The sequence below is a fragment of the Suncus etruscus genome, chromosome 7, assembly GCF_024139225.1.
Source record: "Suncus etruscus isolate mSunEtr1 chromosome 7, mSunEtr1.pri.cur, whole genome shotgun sequence".
In the NCBI taxonomy this organism is placed as follows: Eukaryota; Metazoa; Chordata; class Mammalia; order Eulipotyphla; family Soricidae; genus Suncus; species Suncus etruscus.
This window is the reverse complement of record NC_064854.1, coordinates 32,435,089-32,454,712: the sequence shown is the minus strand read 5'-3', so window position 1 is coordinate 32,454,712 and position 19,624 is coordinate 32,435,089. Positions and strand designations below refer to the sequence as shown.

The 19,624-nt window shown below is 38.6% G+C and overlaps 1 protein-coding gene across 3 annotated transcripts in view; it reads right to left on the bottom strand.

The window, feature by feature from the left end:
* Positions 1 to 339: 339 nt before the first annotated feature.
* The window catches only part of WAC (WW domain containing adaptor with coiled-coil), an 81,983-nt gene continuing 62,698 nt past the window's right edge, over positions 340 to 19,624 (bottom strand). For 2 of the 3 annotated variants that reach the window (XM_049777480.1, XM_049777482.1), the window contains 7 exons: positions 12,679 to 12,924; positions 10,797 to 10,919; positions 9,201 to 9,349; positions 6,025 to 6,143; positions 3,952 to 4,138; positions 2,874 to 3,001; positions 340 to 1,334 (listed from right to left, as the gene is read on the bottom strand). In XM_049777480.1, coding sequence (XP_049633437.1) covers positions 1,265 to 1,334; positions 2,874 to 3,001; positions 3,952 to 4,138; positions 6,025 to 6,143; positions 9,201 to 9,349; positions 10,797 to 10,919; positions 12,679 to 12,924 — 1,022 coding nt within the window. In that variant the 3' untranslated portion in view covers positions 340 to 1,264. The remainder of the gene's footprint in view (positions 1,335 to 2,873; positions 3,002 to 3,951; positions 4,139 to 6,024; positions 6,144 to 9,200; positions 9,350 to 10,796; positions 10,920 to 12,678; positions 12,925 to 19,624) is intronic. The other variant, XM_049777481.1, reaches the window with a different exon arrangement.

Genomic DNA, 19,624 nt, shown 5'->3' with positions numbered 1-19,624 from the left:
AGAACAGCAGTCAGCACCAGACTTGAATAGTTAGCTACAACACAAACATCCTTCCATATGAAATGTCGTAATAGCAAGACAGGTAAACCAGGGCTTAACAAAGGACAACCACTTGGGAAGAGACTTAATCATTCTTGTTGAATTTCATATTTATTTCCTTAAATATCTTATACACAATTTCCTGTTAATAGACGTAAACAAAAAAGTTTCCTTAAGGAATTACGTCAATTAAGTAAAAATATTCAACAAGAATAGTTCTGATAAAGAGAATCCCCAGGTAGTTCAAATTCTAATATGCATTGACCGAAGGAAAAGAAAGAAGGAAAAGAAAAATAACAATTTTTGTTTTGTTTTAACATGTTTATTACAACAGATACAGTTCACAGCTGACTACCTTTGTTTCCTCTTTTCCCTCCCACAACCAAGTTTATTGGGCCATTTCTTTATATTTGAGCAATCAATGTACTTTCAGCACACATGCCCAGCAGTACTTTAAGTCCATTCTTACAGGGTGCAAATGGATTTCAATAATTTATACAAACAAGTGGGTTATGCTCAATCACTGCAATTTTAAGCTACTGTACACAGGAATGAAAAGGTTATAGAAAAGTGCCATAGCAACAGTGCCTTAAGAAAGGAGAAAAAGAGGAGCCTTAAAAAATGGATAAAATCAGATCAAAGATTTCAGAGGGAAATGGAACACACGGGTATGGAAAACATTTCTCTGCAAAATAAATGGAGAAGCACTGCTCTTGATCAGGTGCAAGTGTGGAAACAGTTGTTTCATGATATTTTTGTACACTGCTCGTATGGTTCAAAATTGTATCCATAGACACATTGCCTGGCGCTTGCACTGAATTTTTAAAAATGCAAGATTTTTGAATGATAAATTAACCCCCCAATTTAAAAAAAAAAGCTCATTTTGCAGACAGGTTTACATGTAAAAGGCTAGGTATTTAGCCACCTCAGCATTGATTAGTTTTGGATGTCTAAGCTCTGTTACACATGGCTTCCCATGGCTTCACTCTACAAAACATATTTACAACGTGAAGAATACATCTACAAGAAATCTACATTTCAAGGGTTTTACAAATTAATTTTGTATCTTCCCCCTGAATTGCCTCTCACAAACCCAATCCCTTTGTCATTTTTCTTTGCCCAGCTTAACGGTCCAAAGTCTACTTAGATGCAGCTCAAAAATGTTAAGATTGGGCAAGAGATTTATAATTTCTGTACTCAAAACCATGTGCAATCATTCACATCTTCAAACCATGAAGGAGTTCTGATTTTTCAGCTTTTCAAGTTCCTTAATTTGTTGTCTCAAAAATAGTATCCTGAAAAATAAAAGTATGTTTAAACATCACAAACTTTTAACTACAAGAATACCCTAAAGATGACTCTGAACAATTAATATTTTGATTTTTAATAAAAAAAAACTGAGAAAAGCTAGCTATAAAATATAAGTTATATTTTAATGTATCCAACTTGCAAAAGTTGAGACTGCAAATACCACCTGGTTAAAAATGTTCACTATATTTTCATATTTAAAAAGGACAAAAAGGGGTCAGAGTCGTGATGCAAGGGGTAATGTGTTTGCTTTGCATGTGCTAACCTAGGACGGACCATGGTTTGATCCCCCAGTGTCCCGTATGTTCCCTAAGTCAGAAGTGATTTCTGAGCACATAGCCAGGAGTAACCCGAGCATCACAGAGTGTGCACCCTCCAAAAAAAAAAAAAAAAGCAAAAATAAATAAATAAATAAAAAGGACAAAAAGTATAAACAGAATTTCTGCATATTAGAATCACTTTCAGATCAATTCTATAGTTAAAAAAAATTAGGTTTCCAAACATTTAGACTGAAGTCACTTAAATGTATGCCCTTAATTTTTGTAATAGGTATTTGATAAATCATGTGTGTACACAATTTGAATGGGATATAGATTAAGAAATAGGACACAGGGGCCTGGAGAGATAGCACAGTGGCGTTTGCCTTGCAAGCAGCCAATCCAGGACCAAAGATGGTTGGTGCGAATCCCGGTGTCCCATATGGTCCCCCGTGCCTGCCAGGAGCTATTTCTGAGCAGACAGCCAAGAGTAACCCCTGAGCACCGCCGGGTGTGGCCCAAAAACCAAAAACCAAAAAAAAGAAATAGGACACAGGGCCTTGTACGCAGCAGATCCAGGATGAACTTGGTTCAATACACTGACTCGATCCCTGGCATCCCATATGGTTCCCCCACAAAAAAAATAGGACACGTAGTATAGCACACTGAGGCTGGCACTAATGGCTCACATATCAATGTGATTTAACTCAAACTGCAATGCAGACATCAGTGTATAAAGTAAAATAAATAATGCGCATCACAAAAACTAAATTCTATATACAATTACCAAGATATCTATTAATGATCCAAATTTTGGGTTGAATTTCAATGGAAACAAATAGCATCTACTCCGAGTGAGGGGAACTGGAGGAAGTGTCTAAGATGCGTTTTTTTTGTTGTTGTTTTTTTGTTTTTGGGTCATATGCAGCAGCGCTCAGGGCTTACTCCTGGCTCTATGCTCAGAAATTGCTCCTGGCAGGCTTAGGGGACCAAATAGGATGCCAAGATTCGACCTTCTGCATGCAAGGCAAATGCCTTTCCTACATGCTATCTCTCCGGCCCCTAAGATGTGGTTTTCATAATTAGTAACAATCAGGAGTCCATTTTAAAAAATACTAAAAAGAATACTACTCATCAGAATTGCCATAGAATATAGATAGATAAAAAGATGACTTTAAGGGGAGGGGGAAAAAGATGACTTTAAATTTAAGTATTTCTAGATCTTAGGGTTAATGATGAAAAGATGTCTTATTTCAGTGAAAAATTTACCTTTGTTCTCGCAAAGTTGCTTGAATTTCACATACTCGAACTAAAGATCTTAAATTTTTTAATTCAGTACAAATTTCTGACATGTGTACACTTCCCATGTTATGGGCTTCTTCTCTCAACCTTGATGCCTAAGAAATAAGTCAAAAAACAATGCACAAAAGAATGAATTTCAGAGAACTTTACCTACAGCAAGCTTACAGATTAACTGTTTTCCCTGTTGCTTATTAGAACAGACCCATGGCCTGCAGTTGATATGGGTGCAGGAGGTAGTTAGGGATCTATCTATCTCTGTGAACTTACACAGGTTTTTAAAGGGCCAGTTATCTGATAAAAGAGGCTAATAAAATAACTAAATGTCCTAAGGGGGCCATACATTATTCCCAGAACGAAAATATTCCTATTCTTTACCTGCTAGTCTAGAAGAACAATCACTAGCATAACACTAATAGGCCCTACTCTAGAACACTCAAAATTGCTGACTTGGAGGTGAGGAAAGGAGAGGGGAGGGGAAGAAAAGATGAGAGAAGGGGAGAAGAAGGGTAGGGGAAGGAAGGAGAGGGGAGAGGAGAGAAGGAGAATCATAACGGCTTTTGAGTGACATTCCTTTATTTAACCATGTAATCCTGGGATGGTCTATTTGATCTTAACCTCACTGGAAGAACAAAACATCTGTACAAGCTAGCAGGTTTAAGTGCAGAAAATAAACACAAACACTAAAAACAGAGCTAAATGCTAACATCTGACAATGTAATGGCAACTATATTATATTTTATGATACTACTACAAAGTTATAAAATCCTTATAAATATAAAGTATTTTGTAAAGTAATTATAATGAATTAGTTATGTAAAACATCCTGAATTCAGCAGTCCAGCGCTTACTCTAGGGTAGGGTGTTTTGGAGCCACAGCCAGAGGTGCTCAGGGTCTATTCCTGGCTCTGTGGGAGCATATGGAGTGTGACAAGGCTAGTACCTTAACTCCTGTTCTATCCATTCATCTCCAGCTAAGATTTCAAAAAGCAGAATCAAGAGTATTTTGACCATCGAAAGGTAAAAATATGCTATCATATCAACATACCTGTTTCTCAGCATGATCTGCAGGCCATCCTTGAACATGCTTTATGAGATTTTCACTGAAGTGTGCTGCTAGTGTAGGTGTTAATGAACACGTAGGTCGGGCAGATGAATTCTGTGGTACAACTGTTGCATTTGATACATTACTGCTAGAAGTATGATTTGGACCAGGCGACGGACTTCTCTGGCTACTGTGATTGGGGGTGGAAATAAGAATTGCATATATAGCTTTTAAACATGTTTTCTAGCTATGCTAGACATTACTAATATCTATTATCAAAATAAACAATGTAAAAAAAAAATTTTTTTTTTTGGGTCACAGCTCAGGTCTACTCAGGTCTACCCCGGCAGGCTCGGGGGATCATATGGGATGCGGGTATTCGAACAGCTGTCCTTCTGCATGCAAGGCAAACGCCTTAAAGCTGTGAAGTCTCTCCAGCCCCAACAGTGTAAAATTAAAAGTATATTTTTATCAAGTATTTCTCTGGGGTGAAAAGTCTGATATAAATCCCAGAGTCAATTTTAAAAGTATTCTCAAAACACAAGAGCAAACCCTATTCTTGTGTACTACTAACCAAAACACTAAGAATGTAAAAAGTGATCTCATTTTCAGTTCATTGTATACAGCATACCTCACTATTCTATCTTAAAAATATTTATAAATGTATTTATTATGTTAATATGGTTCAGAGTAAATTAATATTAACATAGTACATTGTGGGGAAATGTAAAAAAGTAGATGAATTGCTGTAAAAAAAAATGCAATCCCTTAAGAACAAAGTGTTAAGTGAGAATGTCAACTAAAACAGACATCTTGGGACTGGAGAGCTAAAATAGCAGATAAGGCACTTGTGTTGTACATGGCGTGGGTTGTACGTTGATTCCCAGCATCATGTAATGATTCCTGAATGTAAAGTCAAGATTAGCTCCTGAGCATAGCCTGCTGTAGCCCCAAAAGAAAAACATGCATCTTTTGATAGCAAGAATGAGTCTAGTGGCAAGAGAAAGAAAAAGGAACACTGAGACCAGCTACCTTTTGAAACTGTATGGCTAGCTTACTGTTTGGCCAAACAGTGGTAAGAAGTAAAAATTTAATGACCCAAGTTGATTTCTTAGCCACCTGCTTTATCAAACTTGGCTGTGAATGAAATTCACTTATCTCCCAAATCTAAATCTCTAAAAGAATGAAGAATTTTCACTACCAACCATATTTAAAATAATGCCAAAGCCTCAAAGAACAATTTAAAAAGAATTTGCCCCAAGTGACAAAGAAACTGCAACACTAAGTAGATTCTTACCAAGGTGATTTTGAAAGAACAACTTTAATTTGCACGTTTAAGTTCTGAAATGCTTGTTCAGAAAATAAAAATAGTGAAGTTATTTTGCCACCTCACAGCAAGAAAGGAATATCAATTCAATTAATTTTATGTATCTGTTAATTAGCAAAAAAAAAAAAAGAAAAACAATACAGTGCTGATAAGCCATCTGTCTGGGTTAGAGTTGATGCTGTTTAGAAAAACCCAACACACAACACTGGCAAATATTAACACAAGATTTAGATGTAAGATTATTTTACTTTACCAACACACTCCAAGGTAAAACTAGTAATGTAAAAGTTGAAAATAATGCAATTTCACACAAATGAAGGTAGTATAACTGTGTATGTTGGCTTCGCTAAAAAAAGACGATAATCATTTGCAAGACCTGCCTTTGTAAGCTTAATGTCTGACTATACAAAGGTATCCCTAATACTTGAACAAAAGCAATATACTATTCTAAGGGTGTGGAAGGGAAAAGCAATATACTATTCTTTTTTTTTTTTTTTTGAATTTTGGGCCACACCCGGCGTTGCTCAGGGGTTACTCCTGGCTGTCTGCTCAGAAACAGCTCCTGGCAGGCATGGGGGACCATATGGGACACCGGGATTCGAACCAACCACCTTTGGTCCTGGATCAGCTGCTTGCAAGGCAAACACCGCTGAGCTATCTCTCCGGGCCCAGCAATATACTATTCTAAGGGTGTGGAAGGGTGTGTACAGGAGAGGGTGGTGGTGCCTCAGTATGCCATTCAAACTCACTTTGAGCGCTGAAGACTTCGAGGAGAGAGGGATTCATGCCCTTGTTGCTTCTCAGCCGGTACAGGCTGCTGTGCTGCCGACTGTGCAACTGGTCCTTGCTTAACTACTGGAGTACTAACCTGAAAAGTCAAAATATGATGGAGGTAAACAATCACATGTGCAGACAGAATGAAAACTGGATAAAAGCAAATAGTTCTACAAAAGAAGCCTTTTTCTATTTTTCAGTGATTTTTAAGATAACAAAAGCTGCCCTATTTTGTGATTACTGATAAACATTTAATTATGCAAATTACAATTACTTAGATCTTCAGGTCCATAGAGTCTAATCTTAAGCACTGTAAAACCTGAGGGTTAATTTACAAATTAACTGTTAAGGGGCATGCTCTTAGCATGTTCCTTTCCCTCCCTCCCTCCCTCCTTCTACTTTTGGGGCCAGACCGGGCAGCGCTCTAAGGAATCACTCTGGGGTGTGGCACTTCATCAGATGCTGGGAACTGGCTTTGAGTCAGCTGAGGCTGCATGCAAAACAAGTGCTCAGCCCCCTTCTTTATTTTTTTCTTACTACCACAAGTACTAGGAGGCCTTAGAAAATGTCAGGACTCAATCTGGGATTTTCCTATGTCAAGTATGTATGCCAGTCCTTTTAACTACCTGGCCAAAAAAAGAGCCAAGTTTTTTTTGTTTGTTTTTGTTTTTTTTTTGGGGGGGGGCACACCCGTTTGATGCTCAGGGGTTACTCCTGGCTAAGAGCTCAGAAATTGCCCCTGGATTGGGGGGACCATATGGGACGAAGGGGGATCGAACCGTGGTGGCAATCTTTCCTTGGCTAGCGCTTGCAAAGCAGACACCTTACCTCTAGAGCCACCTTGCCAGCCCCAAAAGTCAAGTTTTAAAAGAATTTCTTTATAAAATAATGATCCAAAGTCATAAAATAACTTTGTTAGCATATAATATAGTCAGATACGGGCCTCTTCAGTTTTAGCCCAGATTTCTTCCTAATGCACTAGAACATCTTTCTGGACTCACTTATATTTCTATGGCAATAGATTAATCTCAGAATACATCAATCTATCTCTTATGACAAAAATTCTGGTCCTTACAGAATTTGTATGACTTTTACCCTATAGAGGTAGATTGAAAGACTCCTGCCTGATACACATGACTATCCATATTCAGGTGCCACAAAGAGAAAACTAGGCTTTATACAATGGCACAAATTAGAGTACTAAAGGAAATCAGACCCACATGTGATTAAATCTCTCATTTCAGGGACTAAAGAGATAATAAAGGAGGTACGGTGCTTGCCTCGAATATAATTGACAGAGATTTGATCCCCGGCATCCCATGTGGAATCCCCAAACACTGCCAGGAGTGATTTCTGAGGGTGGAGCTAGAACATCACCAGAGGTGGCCCCAAAAGAAAAAACAATATATTAAGGACCAGAGCAACAGCACAAGGATAAGCCGTTTGCCTTGCACTCAGCCAACCTGGAATGGATTGGGTTCGATTCCCTGCATCCGATATGGTCCCAGGAGCCTGCCAGGGACAACTTCTGAGTGCAGTGCCAGGAATAACCCCTGAGCACTACTGGGTGTGACACAAAAACCAAAAGAGAAAAATAAAAGCCCAATGTATGTAAGACTGAACCTTTATTATTTTAGTCTACTCTATTCCAATGCTAAGGGTCAAACTCAAGGCCTAGCAAAGAAAGTTCTATCACTAAACTTCTGGCCCCTCATTAAAAACAAAAGTGGAAATGGTTGTGAATAACAGCAATTTTATTTTTAAAAGAATAACTCTTTTTAAAGAGATCCAAAATGCTAACCTGTGATACTTGCAATGGAACTGAGTGGCCTATACCTGTGAAGTACATTCTCTACCACTTGCTAAGCCACATCACTTACCCTGAAATGATTATGTAAGCACATTGCCATTTGATATATAATCACCATTCATCACACTTCCTTGAAATACCACTCAGAAAATCATTTGGGATTTCAGTTGTTTCTGTTTGGGGAATATATCTAGCAATGCTCAGGATTATTCCTGGCTCTGTTGTCATAATTACCCTATGTGATGTTTGGGGACCATGTTGGATAGTGCAGATGAGTCCATGTGGGTTATATGCAAATGTGGAAAACACCCTACAATCTTGAGTCCTGAATATGTTTTAGAAGACCTCATATGCATAGTGACCCATTTCTGCTCTAACGCTCTTCCCAGCTATTTGTGCCAATCTCCCTGCCATGTACTGGTCCTCCTGGCCCTCATTTCTATTATTTTCAGGTACCATAATCATACTCACTGTCTTTTTGAAAATATCCTACAAACGAGTGGGCTCATTCTATGTCTAACACTATCCCTCTGACTCATTTTGCTCAGCACAATACTCTTGAATCAGGGGTCCTCAAACTACAGCTTGCAGAAGACATTTATCCAGCCTACTAGGTAATTTTGCTGCCACTTCCTGTTCTGCTTAGCAGGTGACTTGTCCCACACCTGCAGTGCACATGTGTGGAATGTGCGTCACACACTCTGACTTTGCTCCTTCTCTATCTCTCAACTCTTCTCAGTCTCTGGCCGGGATCTTCAAACTATGGCCTGCGGGCCACTATTGTTCATGTTCTTTTTTTGTTTTTGGGCCACACCTGTGGATGCTCAGGGTTACTCCTGGCTATGCGCTCAGAAATCACTCCTGGATTGGGAGACCATATGGGATGCCAGGGAATCAAACTGTGGTCAGTCCTAGGTCAGCCAAGTGCAAGGCAAATGTCCTACCGCTGCACCACTGCTCCAGCCCCTCATTTCCTTTTATTTAAAACTATAGTCTGGCCCTCCAATGGTCTGAGTGACAGTGAACTGGCCCCATTTAGAAAATTTGAGGATCCCTTCATATCCATTCATATATAAGCAAATTTCGTATTTTCTAATAGCAGTCACATGTGATTTTTTTTTTTTTTTGATTTTTGGGTCACACCCAGCGGCGCTCAGGGGTTAATCCTGGCTCTATGCTCAGAAATCGCTCCTGACCATATGGGATGTTGGGATTCAAACCACCATTCTTCTGCATGAAAGGCAAAAGCCTTTCCTCCCTGCTATCTCTCTAGCTCCCACATGTCATTTTCCCCCTCTATAATAGCTATTTTAAGACTAATTTTCCTCAATGGCAACATACCTTTGGCTGTGATGAAACAGGAGGCGTACTAATCAAAGGCTTAATAGGAACTGTGTTAGTTTGAGGTGTGCTTATTCTTGGAGACACATATGATCTTGGGGATGATGCATCAGATGTTAAAGACATTGGAGACTGGTTAGATGGCTGAGCTGTAGAAAGGTAAAACAATTTTACATAAACCAAAAAACCTTTGTAATATATGTGAAGGATAATCCATCATTTCTCTACATGTGTCATCCTACCCCACTCTATCTTACTCCTTTTAAAAGAAAATTCATCAATCAAAAATACTCAAGACGTCACACTGACTTAGCTAGACAATAGTATAATGCTTTATTGTTCTTTTTTTTTTTTTTTTTTGGGTTAAGCCCGGTGACGCTCAGTGGTTACTCCTGACCATGAGCTCAGAAATCGCTCCTGGTTTGGGGGACCATATGGGACGCTGGGGTCAGTCCTAGGCTAGTGCCAGCAAGGCAGATACCTTACTGCTCCGCATCACCACTCCAGCCCCTTGCTTTATGTTCTTAAAGCTTAAACAGGAAATTAAGCCATGACCTATTCTCCCATGGCAGACATTTTACCTTCTCATCTTCATTCTCTGGTTTTCATTTAAGTTTTGTTACGCTCTAGTCTCTTGCTTCTTGAAATTAACCAGAATAGTTGCAAAAGTCCTTTTACTAGAAACTTTAACTTTTTGCCAGAAATTCCTATACCATTAAATTTTTTTCATGTTTTTTTGGATCATACCAAGAGCAGGTTCAGAATGACTCCTGGCTCTATGTCAAACATCACATCTGGGTTGGCTGCATGCAAGAAAATAAGGTACAGGGGTCTCAAACTCAAACGGCCTTCCATACAACATTTTGTGGCCCTGCCCTAGAGGAATCTTTTTTTGTTTTGTTTTGTTTTAGTTGTTTGGGTCACACCCCCCAATGTTCAAGGCTTACTACTGACTTTGCACTCAAGGATCACCCCGACTTTGCCTCCTGCGGCCCCCAGGTAAATTGAGTTTGAGATCCCTGCTCTACCTGCTTTATTATCACTGCAGCCCCTTTATTTAAAAGTTCTGTATCTAACAAAAACTTTCATGAACAAGAGAAATGAGCAAAATTAAAGCAGGACTCATCTATACCTTAAATAAATACCATGTAACACCATTTGAAAGCAAAAATCTCTTAAAATACATTCAACTCATTCACTGCCAGCTCTGGAATAAACTATTTCATTAAATACAAAATCACATATTTATATATTTACAGATTATATAATGACAACACAAAGATAAATAGAAAAAATATTACTATAGGGGGTCAGAAAGAGTACAGCGCGTGGACCATTGTATACAGCTGAGCACACAATCTCTGGTATACCCTATGATCCTCAAGGTCACCAGATAGTGATCATTGAGCACAGAGTCGGTATAAGCGCTGAGTACTGAGGTATGATCCAGACACCCCACGACATAATATTATACAAGTATCAAGCACAATATAAAATTATTTAGCTGAACTTGTCAGCAACTAAAAAAATGTTAATACTAACTTAAAAAAAACTACTAAGAAATCAATTTGTTGGCATTTCTAAGAGCTTAAATACCTTGTGTGGAGAGCTGAGCAGCCTGAGATATCAGAGAAGTTAGATTGAAAGCAGATGGTCCAGCAGTAAGAAACTTATGAATTATAGACTGCAATGAGGCTTGTGTCACAGCAGCTGTAAGGACTAAGAAGACATTACATCTTAAATGAAAATAAATACCAATACCCACTTTTGGAAACTACATTAATAACTTCCTTTGAATTCAGAAACAGTGTTTTGAATCAAAATCTTAAGTCTATGAAACATAGTATCATACCTAAAGACTTTGATATAAAGCACAGGAAAAATGATCTTATGATGTCTATGATACTCAAACAGAGCTCCCTTCACAGTAATCACGTGCTCAGGGGCTGGAGTGGTAGCACAGCAGTAAGGAATTTGCCTTGCATGTGGCTAACTCAGGATGAACGTGAGTTCGATCCCGGCATCCTACGTGTCTCCCAAGCCAGGAGCGATTTCTGAGCATAAAGGCAGAAACAACAACCCCTGAACACCTCTGTGTGTGGCCCCCCAAAACACAAACAAAAAAACAAAGAAAAACCCATAAAAAAGAAAAATACTCGGGAGGACATTGATGGTGGGAATGCCCCTGACTCACTGCCACCGTGTACCTGAAGTATTACTGTGAAAGATTTGTAATCCACTGTGGTCAAAATAAAAATTATTTTTAAAGATCACCCCCAAAAACTCACATGTGCTCAGTGAAAAAAATAAAATAAAAAAACCTCTATGACAGTTTTATTACAGCCTTTTCCAAGGACCATGAGGTACTGGAAAGCAAACCTGTGGCTCCTGTATGCCATGCATGCACTCTAGCCAATGGAACTGTATCACCAGCACAAGAGCAGTACAATCATCTCAAATTACAGAAAAGTTTAGGTCAATTAAGACTAATGACCAGCTAAATAGCAAAGGAAGTTAACTGTTTAAGTACTACCATTAACTACCATTACATATTACATATGTAAAACTTGATGTGAAACTAAACAAAAATTTATCATAATTTTGAATTTTAGTGTGTAAATCTAAACAGCATATGAACTAAAACTATACTCAATTATGCCTTATTTATGGCAACCACATAAACACTATCTACTGGTTCTTCTCAGGGTTACTCCTGGCTCTGCACTCAAATTATCATATAGAATGCTAGTGACAGAACCCAGGTGGACCCTGTGCAAGGCAAGTGCTCTACCCACTGTAATATACTATACTGCTCCAGTCCCTAACATTTAAAAAATCCTTTCTTTTGTCACACCCGGAGGCACTCAAGGGTTACTCCTGGCTTTGCGCTCAGAAATTGCTCCTGGCAGGCTCAGGGACTGTATGGGATGCCAGGAATTGAACTAGGGTCTGTCTGGGTCTGTCCTGGGTTGGGTGTGCAAAGCAAACACCCTAGCGCTGTGCTATCTCTCTGGCCCCTTAAAAATTCTTATAATCAGGAGATTGATATGTGAGCACAGTGGGGAGGTTGTTTGCCTTGCAGGCTACCAATCTAGGTTCCATCCCTGACATTCCACAGAATTCCCTGAGCACAGCCAGAAGTAATCATGAGCCCCCATGGGTGTGACCTAGACATACCTCTCTCCAAAAGCTTAATTTATAGTCACCATTTATAGGTGACTCAAACTTAGTAGAAACTAAATCTTCTGTTTTTAAAAATAAAAACCCAATTTAAATAAAGAAGTTCATTGTAAGGTATATATTAAGTCTCACAGTATACAGTGAAAGAAATAAATCTAAATGAAGTTTGGAAGATCTAAAATAAAATTTAAATGCTAAGAAAAATGAAGCAAGTATATCTACATTAGACATTTCATTAATTATGGTATGTAATTTTGCACAGTACGAATTTTGCATATCTGCTACTATAAAATTTTACCTTCATTTATTTTGGATATGTCCACATTAGAATTATTAAGTTGCAGTGTGGCTTGCAAAGCAGGGAGCAGCTGTCGAAGAAGATTTGGATCCTGAAGTAATGGAGGTATTGGTGACTGTGGAACTGGTGAAACAGGGATTGCTGAAGCAGATGTTGGGGGTGCAGATGTAGGATTCAGTCCAGAGGCAGAAGATGTGGAAGGTGTTGTGCAAGAATGTGATACAGTTTTGTCTCCTGATGCAGATTCTATATAAAATAAAAAAGATAAAAGATAAAAAAGAAAAGACCATATTTGAATAGAGAAAAACCAAAAGTCAATCTCAAATAAGCAACTCTGATATACCAGTCAACTAATACGGTAAAACAATTTTATCTTCTCAGGGGATGGGGGAAGGGAGTAGAAGTGGGGAGGAATATATAGATGCTCTCAATTCTATTTGACATTAGATCCCAATTTCACACTTAAAGTGACTCAACAAAAAGTAACTTTCTTTAAGTCACAAATAGCTGGTAAGATGAAGTTTAATCAACCCACGACTGAGACTAGGGCCACCCTTGGTCACGCCCAGAAATTTACCTTTGGTGTTGAGGGTGGTATTGAGGAGGTATGTATTTCTCTGGCATCTCAGCCAGCTATATTTTAAATGCATATTAAACTAGGCCTTATTAGGATAAAGAAGTAATACAGTTCTTCAGAATCTGATATTTTATGTTTTGATTAAATTTAGAAATTCTATGTATGGGCCAGTGATATAGTACAGTTGAGTCAGGTATTTGCCTTATAGATTCAATCCCTGCCACCAATACGGCCCCTAAACACTTCCAAGAGTGATTCCTGCTGAGCCAGGAATAATCTGAACCTTGCTGATATGGTCCAAAAACAACAAAGAATTTTAGACTGCTAATTAAAGTTAAAAAATATGTACAGTTACAATAACAGCTAAAACATAGCAAGGGCTTTCATACACACAAGGAAAGGCACCATCACATTCAGTGGACCAAGTACTGATAACTATAAGACCACTTTCGATTTTTTCAGGGGTGGGGTGGGTTGGTGTCAGGATGTCACTTCCATCAGAGCTAAGTTGGCTCTATGCTCTGGGATCTCATCTGGTAGGGCTCAGGGGATCATAAGAAATGCCAAGGATGGAACCCAGGTTGGCTTAGTGCAACGTAACTGACCTACTCACTGTACCCTACACAGCAGCCTGAGAAGACTCTCATTTAAAAATGAGATACTTGGGCCGGAGAAATAGCACAGCAGTAGGGCATTTACCTTACATGCAGCCAATCTAAGACAGAGGTGGTTTGAATCTGGGCATCCCATATGGTCTCCTGTGCCTGCCAGGAGCGATTTTGAGCATAGAGTCAAGAGTTAACCCTGAGTGCCTCCGGGTGTGACCCAAAACCCCCCCAAAAAAGATACTTGCCCTTGCAATTAATGTACAAAACATTATTGATATTTATTTTTGGTTTTGGGTCACACCTGGCAGCTCTCAGGAGTTACTCCGGGCTGCACTATCAGAAATCGCTCCTGGCAGGCTCGGGGGACCATATGGGATGCCGGGATTCGAATCAATGACCTTCTGCATGAAAGGCAAACGCCTTACCTCCATGCTATCTCTCCGGCCCCAAATTTATTGACATTTAAAGTGATCAATCAGAACTAAAGATCACTTGCATAGCAAGAACAAAGAAAAAATATTTAAAGACCCTGTAAGATTCAAATATTTAAAGACCCTGTAAGATTCAAAACAAAGTATGTATTAAACATTATTTAAAAGTTAACATTGCAAGTATATAGATTCAATCAATGTATTGACAAATTTTAGGATTTATTTCTGGGGAAAAAGGGAAGATATAGTATAGGGGTTAAGGTTAAAATTCGTACCATGCATGGATGTGACTGACCCTGGCTTGATGCTAGACAATGCAAATGATTCCCCTAGCTTTTAGGAGTGATCCCTAATGGAATAGGTATAAGCCCTGAGTACCATTGGGTGTGGTACAAGAGCCAAAACAAAATCAGAAAAAAGATTTTTGTACCTATGTCAGAATTTAAACCTAATTATTAAAGTAAACAAACCCAAAAATTTATGGTAGATTTAAGGTGCAAGAGGAGAGAAAGCAAGGGGACACAGAAGATGTCACTGATATCAAGAAGGAGGAAATGATAAAAGCCCAATTATATCCAAATACTGGGCATCAAAAAAAATTTTTTTTTTTTTTTGGTTTTTGGGCCACACCCGGTAACGCTCAGGGGTTACTCCTGGCTATGTGCTCAGAAGTTGCTCCTGGCTTGGGGGACCATATGGGACACCGGGGGATCGAACCGTGGTCCGTCCAAGGCTAGCGCAGGCAAGGCAAGCACCTTACCTTTAGCGCCACCGCCCGGCCCCGCATCAAAATATTTTAAGGATCTTATATTTAAAATAAAAGGACAAACTAGGGGGCTGAAGAGATAGTACGAGGTAGAGCATTTGCCTTGCATGCAGGTCGGTGGTTCAAATCTTGGCATTCCATATGGTCCTGAGCCTGCCAGGAGCAAACGCTGAGCACTGCCAAGTGTGACCCTCTCCCCCCACTTCCAAAAGGGACAAACTAGACAATAGAAAAATCAAAGAGTTGGAGAGAATAACATTTAAAAAAGAAACTGGCATGATTTTAAAACCATGTTGTTCAATTTCATTAATAATCAAAGAAACGGAAATTAAGAGTAAGAATATCCTTCATTTAGCTCACCAGACTGACAAAAAAAATATTTTAAGTCTGAAAAATAGATGTTGGCAAAGAGTAATGGAAACACTAACCTTCCTAATAAGAGCTAAAGGAAAACAAACACATTGAAATATACACTTTAGAAAATCTGGAGAAACACTTCTTGACCCAGTTTCTCAGTTCTTTCAAAGAAGATATATTCCCTTAGAGAAACTCTGGTGCATATAGAAAATGAAAAACATTAAATAATTTTAATAGCATTACGTTTCATTTTAATTAAGATTTTGGTGCTAAAGGGCTATTCCTGGCTTTAAATCAAGAATGATCGTGGACAGTGCGTGGACAGTGCTGAAGGATCATACAGTGCCAGGGAATTTCTACCAGGGTATATAGTAGGAGGTAAGGCCTTAACCACTTGTATTAGCTTCCTGACCCATATTTGTTTTATTTTAGTATAAAACTACAAACAAACCAAAAGTTCATCAACCTTCAAATGAAGACAGGTGACTGAAGAGTTTTCACCCATTAGTACCATTTTTCCTCTCTCCATGTAATAAAAGTAAATAACCCTGCTTTAAGAACATTCAAGGATATGCTACTCAGTTATTATCAATCCAAATTCTGATCTTTGTAGGAAATGCTTTAATTTTTGTAAAACATTTTAATAGAGGGCCCATAAACCTAACAGAATATTACTTCCAGCTGTTTTGAACTTACAAATGCAACAAAAGGATGTCTGATTAATATTCAGAACGAAACAAGTTTTGTATTTTTACTTTCGGCACAAACAATAAGTATGTGGTACTTTCAATTATTTTTTGTGCTACTAAATTTTTCTAGAGATATCATTTGACACATTTGAAAACTCTTGCAATAAAAGGAAACATTAAAGTTTATTTACCCCAGGATAAATTTTTATTTAAAAAAATTTTAAGATTAGGGGTCAGAGCCGTGGCACAAGTGGTAATGTGTCTGCTTGCACACGTTAGCCTGGGACAAACCATGGTTTGATCCCCCGGCGTCCCATTTGGTCTCCCAAGCCAGGAGCAATTTCTGGGCACATAGCCAGGAGTAACCCCTGAGCGTCACCGGGTGTGGCCACCAAAAAATAAAAACAAAAATTTTAAGATTATAAATAGTATGAAAATCAGCTGTTATTACTCAGAAATTCTTGAACAAGTGGTACTTCTGAAACTAGAATTTCTCTAAAGACTTGGGTTAGTTTTTAATAGAATTCTTTATAGAATTTTAATGTTAAAATTAAAAGATACCAGGAAGGACCAAAACAAACTTGAACTTCCAATACTGCATGATAGCATAATATTATTGAATATAGAAAAAGACCAAATACACAAAAACTAAACCACTTTTCCAGGTAAATCTTGCTTTGGTCAAGGGTTACTCCTGGCTCTGCACACAAAAATCGCTCCTGGCAGGCATGGGGGGACCATATGAAATGCCAGGATCCGAACCATCTTCCATCCTGAATCGGCTGCATACAAGGCAAATGCCCTACTGCTGTGCTCTCTGGCCCCCTATACTATTTAAAAAAAAAAAAAAAAAAAAAAAAAAGCTCTTCTCATCCCTTTCCCCTAAATGACTCACCCTGCTGAAGAATGTAACACAATAAACATTCTTTTTTTTTTTTTTTTTTTGGTTTTTGGGTCTCACCCGGCGGTGCTCAGGGGTTACTTCTGGCTGTCTGCTCAGAAATAGCTCCTGGCAGGCACGGGGGACCATATGGGACACTGGGATTCGAACCAACCACCTTTGGTCCTGGATCGGCTGCTTGCAAGGCAAACGCCGCTGTGCTATCTCTCCAGGCCCACAATAAACATTCTTAATATACTTGGCTCAACCTAGATGTGTGAGAGTAATTATTTAGTAATTAATATAAACTGATATCATGTAAAATAATCTTGCCCTAGCAGATCAATATATAATCTATCATCTTCTTACATAGAACACGAATTCTTCCTTCAGGAGACGATTTCATTTATATTTCTAGCCTACTACAAAACAGAACTTGGCAACATATTTGCTGACTAAATGCTTCCACAATAACAAACCTAGGTACTGTATTTTCCAGCATATAAGACGACTTTTGAAACAAAAAAAAGTCAACCAAAAATCGGGGGTCGTCTTATACGCCAAGTATATCCCGAAAAATGTTTCAATATGCTGCTGAACAAAAATTGTCTGAAAATTGCCACAAAACGAATTTTCCAACTCGATCCTGCACCAATCACTGCCAGGCTGCTCTGACCGCCTCTCTAACTCAGCCAATCCAAGCAGGCTTTTTATATGCATGCAAATTAGACAATGTTCTGGACCCAAATCTACACTGTAAAAAGCCTGCTCAGATTGGCCTGAGTCAGAAAGGACATCTATTACAGTATAACCTTTGGACCTTTGCTTGTTGTGTGTGGAAGATACAGTTGCAGCACAGGAACATTCTGTCTTATACACAAATATAGGCCTAAACCTATGTTTTAACTATAAAATTGGGTCATCTTATATGCCGGAAATATACGGCATTTTCTTAGCCCATAGCTTCAAATCTTAAGATTAAAGAAGTTGAGTCAGGGTCTAAGAGAAAGTAAAATTGGTCAGGAAGGCACTTGTCTGGCACTTAGCTAATCCAGGTTCAATTCCTGGTTTCACATAAGCTTTGCCCTACCCCAAACAAGAGTGATCCCTGAGCAGAGCCAGGAGTTAAGTCCTAAGCACAGCAGGATGTAGGCCTCCCAAAAAAATAATGGGAGGAAAGCCTAAGGTTTCCCCTAAGTCTCTGAACAAGCAGACAACGAACATCTTACTTTCAGTAGTTTCATTAAGATGAATCAAAGTATGGTCTTATGAGAATCAATCTATCTACACAGACTACTGTCAAATACACATTAATTTTAAAAGTTGGCCTTTTGAAAATACGAAAGGAAAAGATAATGGGCCAGCGATGGCATGGAGGTTCGAATCCCACATGGTCTCTTGAGCCTGCCATGAGCGATTTCTGAGCGTAGAGCCAGGAGTAACCCCTGAGTGCTGCAGGGTGTGAACCCCACCCCCCCAAGGGGAAAGATGCATTTTTCGAGAGTAAATGGGAGTATTTTATTTTACATTCTAAGTCAGGTCAATAGGTACTAGAGAGGCTTTGAGAAGATAAGCTTCATTACACTCCTTAAATGAAACATTCCCAAGCCTTCTTTTAGGGCCTGGTGATCAGCCTCATCTTTCGTAGCAAGTTGATACTTGTGTAAAAGTATCTCTGCACGTATATTAGTAATATCCGAGTGACTTCAAACTTATATTCAATTTACTTTCCATAGTTCTCTAACCAATTCTTTAAAATGATCCACAATAAGCTTGCTTACCCCGCCCATGTAATCATGATTTACCCATTTGTACTACCTGTTTCTACCAGCAGAGGGAGTAATTTACCAATCTGTTAAACTAAATCTCTGGTAGCATCCCTCACCTCTTTTTAGTCTCCCTTTCAGAAAAAAAAATACACTTTACCTGTAACCCGCATTTTCCTGACATGCCAAATGTACCCTTTTCAAGAGTCAGCAATATCCAAAGAGATACTTAATTGCGTTTTAATCAGCCATTAATGAGTTGAGAGTTATTGCTTTAGTAATGAAAAAAAGGACACAGAAGCAGTGTCTGCAACCAGGGTAGCTCAGATTGTTGGATTTAGTAGTATTACATGTAAAATATAAAAAAAATATACAGTCTAACAGAAAACGTAAAGAGGTCAGACAATACCTGGTATATAACCTATGGCATATACGATACTTTATTTAAAATTTTATTTTATCTGAATGTTTTATTGAAATCTATTATTTTTATAATTTTATAAATGTACATATGGCGTGATACCAAAGATAATTTGCAACTTGTTTTAATTAACTTAAAATATTTATTCTAATAAATATAAATGATAAACATATATCAAAACCTAAGATTTTGCTTATATGATCTCCACTATCCCATAACGGCTACCAATATTAAGAATAAACATAAAAATACCCTTAATTTAAATTTGTAACATGTATTGTTTTTCTCTTAAAAAAATTTTTTTTGGGGGAGGGGGGGTTTGGGTCTTACCCGGCAGCGCTCAGGGGTTACTCCTGGCTCTCTGCTCAGAAATCGCTCCTGGCAGACTCGGGGACCTTATGGGATGCTGGAATTCGAACCACCATCCTTCTGCATGAAAGGGAAACACCGG